The sequence below is a fragment of the Calypte anna genome, chromosome 4A (genome assembly GCF_003957555.1).
Source record: "Calypte anna isolate BGI_N300 chromosome 4A, bCalAnn1_v1.p, whole genome shotgun sequence".
Lineage (NCBI taxonomy): Eukaryota > Metazoa > Chordata > Aves > Apodiformes > Trochilidae > Calypte > Calypte anna.
In genome coordinates, this window is record NC_044248.1 from 41,706,442 (window position 1) to 41,717,285 (window position 10,844).

A 10,844-nucleotide genomic window follows, 5' to 3' on the forward strand; every position below is an offset into this window, starting at 1 on the left:
GTGGCAAGACCAAAGAAAGAATCTCGAGATCAGCACAAAGGAGATCAGCCAGGACTGTAATTATGGTGATGTAAGTGAGAAGGATGAAATGGTGGGAGGGTTGTGTGGTGGGATGTTCAGAAGAAAGTAACGGAAGAGACACGCAAACAGAAATTATTTAAGATACTGTGAAAGTTTTGGGGTGTTGGGTTTGGGTTGGTTTTTTTTAGTGGGTTGTTTTGGTTGGGGTTGTTTTTATTTTTTTTTTTTGTCCATGAACACTTCAGCTCAACTGATTTTTAAGATGGATCTCTAACCTGCTTTTTGGCTTGGACATCATTTGAGTGGAGAAGTCAACGTGGTAGCATTAAGTTGCTCCCTTCTCAGGGTCATAGACAGCAGCAGGAGTCTTAGGGCTTTGCTGCTCAGACTTTAGCTGAGTTCTGCTATTTCCTCCAGCCTGCTCAATGTCCAGTTTGCAAAACACTTTATAGTGTTAGAGTGCTTTAGTACTGTGACCTGGTGCTCCAGTCTGTGCTAAATTATCCTGTGGTACTCCAAAGCATCTCTCCATTCTTGAAAAGTTGTGGAACTGTCCCCAGGCAGGGTTTTGTTTTCAGTTGACATGGTTGGAGTAATTTTTATTTGCTGAAGAAGTAACTCATTGATTCTTTCCTTTTGAAATAAACTGAGAGTGGCAAGAGACCTCATAATGCTAAAATGGAGTTTGGGAGAGGCCAGAAGGGACAGGGAAATGGAGAAATCTAAGATTAAGGACAATGTAGAGCTCATCAGTTGAGCACCTGTCAGAAAGGTGGGTGCTTTCTTGTTACTTTAGGCACAACATTCTAGAAGACTTGTAAATGGGAGCAACTTTGTGCCAGCAGTGGAGATTCCTGATTTCCCATCCAATTTGACTTTTTGGAAGGAATTCTAGCATCTTACAAGTACTTTTAACACAGCAAGGAAAAAGAAGGGTGCTAAGGAAAACTTCTGATTGTTCTGCAATGGGGAAATAGTTAACTTGTTATGACTTGCTGTGTATAATAATTGTAAAAGACACATCATTTGACACGTGTCAGGATGCAGTTGGGAAGTCCTCACAAGCTACATAATTTAGCATTGTGTTTTGGCGTATCTTCAAGGGCTAAAAGGAGTGATAGAGAAGCTCAGCAGACATTTGAAAACCTGTGAGAAGTGTATTTGTGGCTTGCAAAATTCCATGACAATTAGTATTTAGATTAGCAAAGCTTTCAAAAAAATGAGAAAAGTTGACTTTTACTGATTTACAATCAGAAGCACTTAAAAGGATCAGATGAAAACTGTTTAACTGTAAACAATGAATTATCTATAACCTTTCAAACTTCCTACGGGGAAATTAGTGCCAAATTTCAGTGCAGAAGTCGTTTTTGAATAGTGTTGTAACAAACAATCTGTGACTGGATTATCTTTTCCTTATTACTTAGAAATAAAATGGAGTGAGGCTGTGAAAGCAGACTATAAAGTGGACCAATCCACAGCCAGAACACTGAGGAAAAGAACTGTCTGATGACTGTGGTCATGCTTGACCATGGCTTTCTGGCCAGCATCCTAGAAAGGAGGTACAAAGAGGATGTGGTACCTTGCTTTCTCAGGCATGTGTTTTCTAGCCTGGTTTGTCCAGTGCTCTGGAAATTGCTGCTGGAGTAGTTGCAAATGAAACAAACACTCCATCCCTTTCCACACCCCATGACTGCTCAAATATAGAGAGCTTGGAGGATTTTTGCAGAAGTTCACATGTTTGAATTTGCATTGATGGTGGTGCAGAGACATGTCCTCGTTTTCAACATTATGTTTCCTGTGTCACCTATGGTTCTCTGCTCCCTCTCTTGCCTATGAATGGTGGCCTTCAGTGTAGGAAAGAGGGACAGAATGAATAAAAGAAGATTTGCTGGGTTGAAACATTTCTATTACTGAACACTTTAGTTAACTTCAGCCTTTTTCACATATGCACAGAAATTTCCAAAGACAAAGGGTATAGCCCCTCAGACAGATTCCTGCCTGCACCTTCATTCTGACCCAACATTGATCTTGCTGGGTTGAAAGATAGAAAACCTCCTCCCTTTCAGGCTTTCTGACATCTAGAGAAATGTCAAAAAGCAAACCTGAAGCACAGCTGCTTCCATGAGGGTGGCTGCTCCTGCAGGGCGCTGACAGCTGCTGGGGGAGATGCAGCAGAGCAGAGCGAGTGCCCAAATTCCCTTTACCAGCCTGGCACAGGAGCTTTGTGAAGTGCAGGAGGAAAGGAAGGAAGGAAGGAAGGAAGGCAGGAAGGGTATAAAAGCTATTTTGGGTGCAATCAGAGACTATGGGAGGAATAAGGGCAAGTCAGGGTAGGGGCCAAGCGTAGGTTTCCTAAATAAAAACCAGCAGAACGCTTTCAGCTAGAGCATCAGCATAGATACTGGGAGAGGGAAACAATAAAAAGTTGTAAATATTTATATGTTGGTGTTATGTTAGTGTTTTTGCAACCAAAGGGTGTAGCTTCCTAGCTGACCTTCAGCACTGCATGTTTGAAATAGACACTGACAAAGGGCAAAAGTAGATCATTCTGGAGGTGAACATCTAGAACCTATTTATTCTGGCAGAGGTGCTTGAGCTGCAGATGCTGCTGTGGATTTAGAAATGCCTTATGAAGTCTGGACTCAGCCACATTTACAAGTGATTAAAAGAAAGCCTGTACTGTTTCATTTCTGAGGTGTTAGCAGGAGGCAGCTTGGGTTAGGATGAAGAAACAGTGGGACAACTATTGTTCTACCTCTTCCTGTGGGATGGGGTGGGGACAGGGAGTTGACGACTGGTGCACTATTCTTCTCTGGATGAAAATGGTATATTTTAGTGGATTTAGTAAATTGCCACCAGACTGAGGATTCTAAGGTCATTTGTCTGCAGAAACAAACCTTTCATAAAGAAAACCTAAGATTTTATAATGTGGTTTCATTTCCAAGTGGATGAAACCCTCAGCATTCTAGTGTTCATCTCGGGTCTGTATTGCATTTTCTTTTTTTTTTTTTTTCATGTATTTACATGAAAAATTTCAAAATGAGAAATTGATACTGTATTCCTGAACAGCTAGAAGGCAAGTTGTTATGACATTGGTTAAGTCTTTCCCATTTGTTTCTGGAGACCAAGTTTGGGTGAAATCTGTCCCCAGATTTCAGCGGAATTGAAAGCTTAGCAAACTCTTGCACTGAGTATTTGTTTCTGTCTGCCTCTGACTTTTAGAGACTATGATTGGATTGAAGAGGTCTTCTGATACTACATGAATACAAAACCAGCCATCCTGAAGACAAAAAAACCCACAGAAAAAACAAACCAAACCAAAAAGCCTAAATTTGATATTGCAGATGTCCCTGCTCCTAGAGCTAAGCTTCTCATACCAGGCAATTCCTTAATCCTCCACTTTAAGACTCTTTATGCAAGTCATCTATTTAAATCTCTGATCCTTCACCAGCTTGTTAAGACTGTACCATATGAACAGTTTTGTAAGATTGGAAAGCTGTACAAGGAAGGGAGCTCACAGCAGGGCCAGCTGAAGCACCAGTGTAACCAGTTAAATGAGAGGCTGGCAGCCAGTTAGACATTGTGTGCCTTAGTGTCACCTCTTGGGACACCAGCTTTCTGCTCTTGGTTCCAATGGCTGGAGCAAATGTTGGAAATATTTCTGCAGTAAAGGTGCCTTTGGGGTGTAGTGGGGTCGCAGGGTGAAAGGCAGGGAGGGAAATGGTACCAGTGGCCATCTCTCTGAATTAGTGGTCCTGCTTAGGGATGAGGGGGTAAAAGAACTGAGGAGGCTTAACTGAGCAGAGGCAATTTTCTGAAGGTGCTTCCTCCTTGCAAAAGTAAGATACATGTTTCCTCATGACTATTTAGAATCAGAAATAAAGTCAGGAGTTTGAAGTCCCTACCCTTCACCTCTGGTATACTTGAAATTGCGTGAGGTGAAATGTTACTGCCAAAATATCTCCATATAATTAGTTTTATGGTGTGTACATTTGCCTGACACTAGGTAAGATGATGTTCTGATGAATAGTTGAGTTGCTTCCCATGTGTGTGTCTTCTGAGGTACACAACAGGGGACTTGTGTATTTCAGACCAGTAGAAATTTTCTGCTGAGGTGACTTCATTGTGCCAAAGTGAAGCTGATGTATGGGACTTCTAGAGTGGTTTCTGTTTATCACTGTCTTGCACTGGGAGGGCTGCTCTATGGATGTGTCTGTAGAATTGATGAAGGTCAAGAAGATAATTAGCTTTGGTTTCATGAAAACAACTAAATTATTCCATGGATTAGGAGATTTCAATGTTCAGATTGTCTTTCAGAGTAGAGTGTAAATTCTAACCTATGTTTAACTGAGGCAGAAAACATTATATACAAAGAAAATTTCACCTATGTAATTTCTTGCTTTAGAAAGAATTGCTTTCTTTAGAAAACAGATCATGTCTGATCTGTTAAAGCAGGTGAAAACTAAAGCTACAGTTTCAGTGCCTCTAGAACTGAGGCATTTTTCCTCACAGTTAAAATAAACAGTTTTTAAATAATATTTTGAATAGTTACGATATGCCTTAAAGATATAAAAAGGGGACAAGCCTATTTCTTCCTTCCTTGCCAGATCACTTTTAGTATATTATTCCTCTTTGAGAAGTTGCTAGAGGCAGCTGCCTAGAAGTAATCTGTTTTTTATTATAAGCATGGAACCTCTCTCCCCTCCCACTCCCAACAGGAAAAAAACATCCTGGGTCTTCCAGGTGGATCACTTTGAAGATCTTAGCTCAGTGATAGAGCTTCTAGTTTCATACTGCCTACACTGAGAGCTTTGATAAGAGCCACACCTGCTTTGGCATCACTGACTTCAGCTGCACAAAATGGGAGCCCGAAAATAAAATACCTGGGCGTTTCCCATCTTGACACCAACCTGCTCTGGAAAAAAGTCTCTGACTCAAGGGCTTTGGTTGGGTTCACCTAAAGCATGTAGGAGGCCAGAAGTTAGGACCCCAGGCTCCACCTGTAGTCACTGGAGAGGTATTTTCAAGGATGCCTGCTTTAGGGCTTATCTAAACCAGCAGAGGATAGTTTTTTATTGGAGACTTGGTTACCATCAAAGGGCTGAGGCTAACAGTAGCACAAAAAAACCCCAAACAAATAAAAAATTGCCACTAATATAACTTGACACTCTCAGGCACATGGTGTGATGCTGGGGGTGCCCTACACAGGGTCAGGGGTTGGACTGGATGATCCTGATGGGTCCCTTCCAATATCTGCATATTCAATGATAACTTCAACACGACAGTATCTGCTGCAGAGTTAGGATACAATTTTATGCTGTTTCTTTGGCAACAAAAGCAGCTTGAAAGGTTTCCTCTGCTGCCTGCTGGTATCCAGCTCTCACAGAGAGGGCTTTTTCCTGTCTCCTGTAGGTCCCTCCATCCATGTGCTGTAACAGCTTGTGGGACCCTGCAGCAAACTGGGATTTTGTTAGGAGGTGGTTGGGTTGGGTTTTTTTTTTTGTTGTTTAGAAACAACAAAGGTTGTGGAGTGTTTGTTTTTGTTTGCCCAAACCATTTCAAGGATCTGGTTTAGGCTAAGCCCACAAACCATGGCACAGCTGGGCAGGAAGAGGAGCAGACACCAGCATCTATCTGCTTGTGCCTGAGAACTCCTTCCAGCTCTGCTGCTAAAGAAAATACAAAGGGGCTTCACAAACAGCATGAAACTTTCTGATAAATAATGACCTGCTTTTGCATACCCGAGTTGCTGGAGGATTGGATAAACCCTAGCAGTAAGTCGAACATGTTCATTTTGGACTTCAAAAGGAAATGTCAATTTCAGCTGCTGGGTCCCCGAGTTTGCCATGTTGTTTGAAGTACTGGAATAAAAGCCAGGTTTGGAGACTGACTTTATATATATATATATATATATAAAAAAATGCCTTTAACTGCAATAATATGCTTTCTTGTCTCTTCTTACAACTGTATGAAAACCTCTGGTGGGGAAAGGTGTAGGAAAAGAAGCACCTGGTTTCAAGTTTTTACTTTCTTTTGTCTCCTATGAAGGTTTAGCTCTCTCTTCTACCCTGTGCTTACTCCTGTACCTGTACAGACTCTCTTGATGTTCTTCCATAACTGCTTCTGATTAGCATGACCTGGATGAAGCTGCGTAGTCCTTCTCTCTCTTGTTCGAGCAAAATGGAGATGAGTTAAAGACTAGAGGAGCACAAGGCCCTTGTGGACTCACCCTTCAAGCCAGCTCATTCCCAAGCATGGGAAGGATTTCTGCTCCCCCTCGGATGCTCTTGCCCTCAGCCGTTGAGCCCAGGCTTGTTAGAAAACTTTAGTTTTACAGTAGTGATTCCTGCAAGGCAGTTGTATCACTTCAGTGGTAAAGCTTTTCTTTTTGACACTGACTTACTGTTGAATTTTTGTTTCTGTTTCTTATTTCTGTTTCTTATTCGAGGTGGGGGTGATTTTTTTTCCCCTTTTCCTCCTGCAGTCAGATGTACACTGCAAATGGCACAGACAGTGCCTCCTATTGTGGCTCGGGCTCAAGACTTCACATATGTAAAATGTGACTTGCAGCACTTTCTTTGAAGCCTAACCACAGCCAGGGAGCTGTAATTGCAGTCTTTGATTGCGCCGACTTCACTTGTGGATTGGGCTTTGCTAGGGCATGCCTGGCTTGGCCAGACTTCAGCTCCAGCCCCCCAGTGAAGCCTTAGATGTGGGAAGTCTTCAGTCTCCTTAGCACATGCCTGTGGTTTCTTGAAAAGAATCCTGATTTGACCTGTTTTATATCTGTAAGGCAACACCATCGCCATTCCAATTTTTTATTTTTTTTTTTTTTAATTTTTTTAGGTAGTACTTGGTTTATCAGCAGTAGAAGCAATTTCCAGCGTGTAGCTGGGGGGGAAGAGGGCAGGGTTCTAGACTGTGTTTTCAGGATGGCTACCCTGTCATTTGCTGCAGAAATAAAAATATTCCAGGCTTCGGGGTGCCTGACCCCTTGCAGAATTACAGCAGCATCTGCAGCCTCTCTTTTGGAGCAGGGGTGAGTGGGTTCCAAGAGGAGAAATGGGAAGGAGAACGGAGGTGCAGGAGCTGCCTTTGGGTCGAGGAAGCCGCGGTGGCTGCTGTTTGAAAAAGCTGAGGGCCAGGGCAAGGCCATGGTCGTTGTTTTAACCTCCTGACTTCAAAGACAGCTTGCTGGTAAGGAAAAGAGGGGGGGGGGGGGAAAGGGGAACCATTGCAACAGAAGAGCATTTCATTTCCCTTCAGTGCAGTAGACATTCCTGGCTGCTAATGGGGAGTAGCTCTGAATCACAGCGCTTGTATCAGGCTGCTGTGAACTACTGGCCTGGCGCCTCAAGGCCATTCCTCAACAGGAAGCTGAATGTTTTCATGTAAGACTGAGAGGAAAACCTTCCCAGGAAGAGCAACCTGGACCAAACCTTTGAAAATCTGGGATGAAAAGGCGCAGAATAAATATAAAGCTGCAGGGTGCTCTCCCCAGTGTTCCTCTGCTGTTTGCTTGGCCTCTCTCTTTCGTGCTCCTTGGAAAGGTAGAGCCCTTCGTAGCTCTTTGATCCCCATGTGTTATGGAGCACTCTGCTACTTTATAAAAAAAAAAAAGGCAGGAAGCTCAGAAGGTTTTTTTAGTTGGGACTTGAGCTGGTTTTATGAGGAAATAGGAACTGAATTAGTCAATACAGACCACCTCTGTTGAAACCACTGGTCTGTCAGTGGACTTTCAGCTGTGCTGTTTAAGAGGCCACAGTGGCTTGAAATGTCCTTTTGTGGCTACCAGCAGCAAGTGAGGATTATTCATTATGTATGAATAATGTATGCATCTGGGGGGAGGGGACAGTGTCCTTCAAATTTAAGCTATGCAGTGCAGTTTAGCATAAATCTGTGCCTCTTCTTCCTATGGCATCTGTAGCCAAACGTCAGCATCCTCACTTTTCTCCTAAAACAATGGTCACATGGGTGGCCCCTGATTAGAAGTCAGCTTGTTCAGTAAGATTTTGGAGCCTCAGCTGGTTCAAAACCAGTTTTGGAGGCTTTCTACCCTGGAGTACATTAGCCTGTGTAACTCCCTCTTCAGAAGGAACCAACCAGTCAAAATGCTTTGTATTATTTCTAGTGGTTTACATGGAAGCTCTAGCAGGTGGGAAGTGAGTGCCCAGTTATAAACTGGTCCAGGTTTAAATACTGCTGCTGTAATATTGCTGATTAATTCTCCATGTGGCTCTTAGAGGCTCGAGCAGTCTGTATATTAGGATGAGTCTAACAGAAGTTTGAGTTGTGGTTTCGTCGACTCCATTTCTTTATAAACTTGTTCTGTCTTGCCTTGTGTGATTCAGGGTGCTGGCAGTGTATCCTTCTTGTGTGACTAAGCATTTTTGTTTCATTTAGTGAAAAACTCAGTCACCTTCTCCACTGAACTGCATTCCTCTGCTAATTTTGGTCATTCTTAAAAGCTCTGCTCATTGATTCCTCTACTAGTTTGGCAGCTGAGTAGAACGCAGAGGCCTAGAGGTTAACACAGATTTTTTTGAGATGCCAATAATCCTACCATTGCTGGAGAGCATGTGTCTGTCTGTGGAAAATGCCTGACTCATTAGACAGTCTTGGGTGGAGTCCCTGTTACAACCCAGTTGTCTGGGTTAGAAGGGCAGGGGTGATGGTTGAGTTAGCAGTTGTGTAAGAAGTCAGCTGATATAACCCAGACACCCAGTGATGAAGAACTGTTCCTCTCTGGATGAACAATACAAGTCAGGTTTCTACTGTTGGTCTTTTTGCTTACTATAAGAACATAAAACCTTCCCAGATCTACTGAACTTTACTGCTAGATTACAGCTCTTCTGCATCTGGAAGGCATCCCCTGTCCCACTGAAGAGCAGAAGAAGATCCTCCTCAGTCATGTGGATGCATGGTAGGGTCAGTGTTCACACAGACCTCACCCCCCACATTACTCTACCCAGCTGCTTACAGAAGACAGCATTTCTTTGTTCCTGCAGGGAGTGGAAAATGAGGATCTGAAGTAGAGGTTTAATTGGCCTCAACCACTGTGGGACCAAAGCCTGAGGATGTCTGGTTTTGTAACATATATCTAGGTCAAAAGTTGTATATAAATGAAATCCACTACAAAAGGGAATTACTTCTGTAATATGCTGAATGTCTACATAGCTTAAACCCCCACCTTTCCAGTTGGTGCGGACATCTCTTTTTGCTTCCAAGTACACTCCAAGCAAACTTCAAGCAAGAGCAAATAGCAACACCCTGCACTTGGCTTTGACACAAGTGTATTAGTGCATTTGTAGTGTCAGACTTACAGTGACCCATCACCAAGTTTCTTTGAAGGATTTTGAAAAAAAAATAAAATCTAAAAGGCTACCTATAGTCCTTATCTCTCTCTTTCTCTCTCTCTCTCCCCTCCCTGCAGGTGGGAAAAGAAATGCTTTCTCAACTTGCAAAGCAAAGGCGGCGACACCAGGACCCCTTCTGGAGATGGAAGCTTGTTAAACCCTAGGTGTGTCCTTCATCCACACAGACCACCCCCCCAAGGAGTCTGTCTCGGATGTCATTCACCCTGATGTCACTGCTAGAGACACTGAATCATAAAGACAATCACTGCCAAATTCCTTCACTATCACGAGGGTCCAGCCCTGATTATAAATAGAGCAAACGAGCTCCTGGATCAGCAGAGGAGCTTTCTTTTTTTTTTTTTCTTCACTCCACCTCTACCTTGCACTCTTAAGCCCCCATCTCATCTGTGTCCATAGCAAATCAGCACACAAAGTAGTGTGGCTGTCACTGCCTGCTTCAGCCAATGGAATAATGTAGACCACAGCTGCCCCATACAGCCCCTGGAGGAATGGAATTTGCCTGGACCAGGATGACACACTCGACCTTCTTTTTATTTAATGGTGCGACAGGATCAATTTTGGTTTTAGCTTTTTTTAAGAAACTTGAATGCTTTTATATTTTAACTTTTAGTTTGTAATTTCTTTGGTGTATATTTTACTAGGTATGAGCTTTTAAACAAGTGTCGGAAATCTGAAATACTTTTTTTTAAAAAAAGGGGTGGTTTTTTTGTTTGGTTGGTTTTTTTGGTTTTTTTTTTTTCTTCTGCCAGAGAAAAAGCCTGTATGAAAAAAAAAAAGGTGGCTTTTTTGTTAAACTATTTGTAACAAATAGTGTCCTCTCAGTCTATATAATACAGTGTCCTACAGAACTAAATAAGTGTAACAACAGTCAGCTGGTCAGTAGACACAGGTCAGTCTTGCATTATCTACTCTGTAAACATAAGCAATACATCCAGCAAATCTGACTGCAGTGAGTTCTCCTTCTCACCCATTCCCCTTCTCCTTGTAAAAAGCCCAGCACTTGAATTATTACTTCAATTGTTCTGTATTTGTATCTGTTTTTGTTAGCCTGTTAGTGGGATTTTATGCCAGTTGTTGAAATGAGCATTGATGTACCCATTTTTTAAAATAGTAAGGCACAGCCTTTGCCAAAAATACTGTCAACTGATTTTTTTTTTTTTTTTTTTTTTTGGTCATTCCAGTTTGAGTTAAATGTGCTGAGCATTTGTTTTTTAATAAAAGCTTTGTAATAAAACTAAAGTCAATTGTCTGGCTTAAAAAAAAATGAGAATGACTTGTGCTTGATGAAGCTGAGACCCTCAAAAGTAGAAGGAAGGCACAGTAACTTCTAAGGCAGAAGTCTTTTAGCCCAGCCTTCCCTTGTAGGAAATGCCATGTGTCTGTTGGGCTGTTTGCTCACCTCACGCCAAGTCATTTGGGGAGATGACTTTCCTTTTGTGCCTGAAG

At 42.3% G+C, this 10,844-nt stretch overlaps 1 protein-coding gene across 3 annotated transcripts in view; it reads left to right on the forward strand.

The window, feature by feature from the left end:
• The window catches only part of LEF1 (lymphoid enhancer binding factor 1), a 66,293-nt gene extending 55,661 nt beyond the window's left edge, over positions 1 to 10,632 (forward strand). For all 3 annotated transcript variants that reach the window (XM_030449652.1, XM_030449654.1, XM_030449653.1), the window contains one exon: positions 9,455 to 10,632. In XM_030449652.1, coding sequence (XP_030305512.1) covers positions 9,455 to 9,534 — 80 coding nt within the window. In that variant the 3' untranslated portion in view covers positions 9,535 to 10,632. The remainder of the gene's footprint in view (positions 1 to 9,454) is intronic.
• Positions 10,633 to 10,844: the final 212 nt, after the last annotated feature.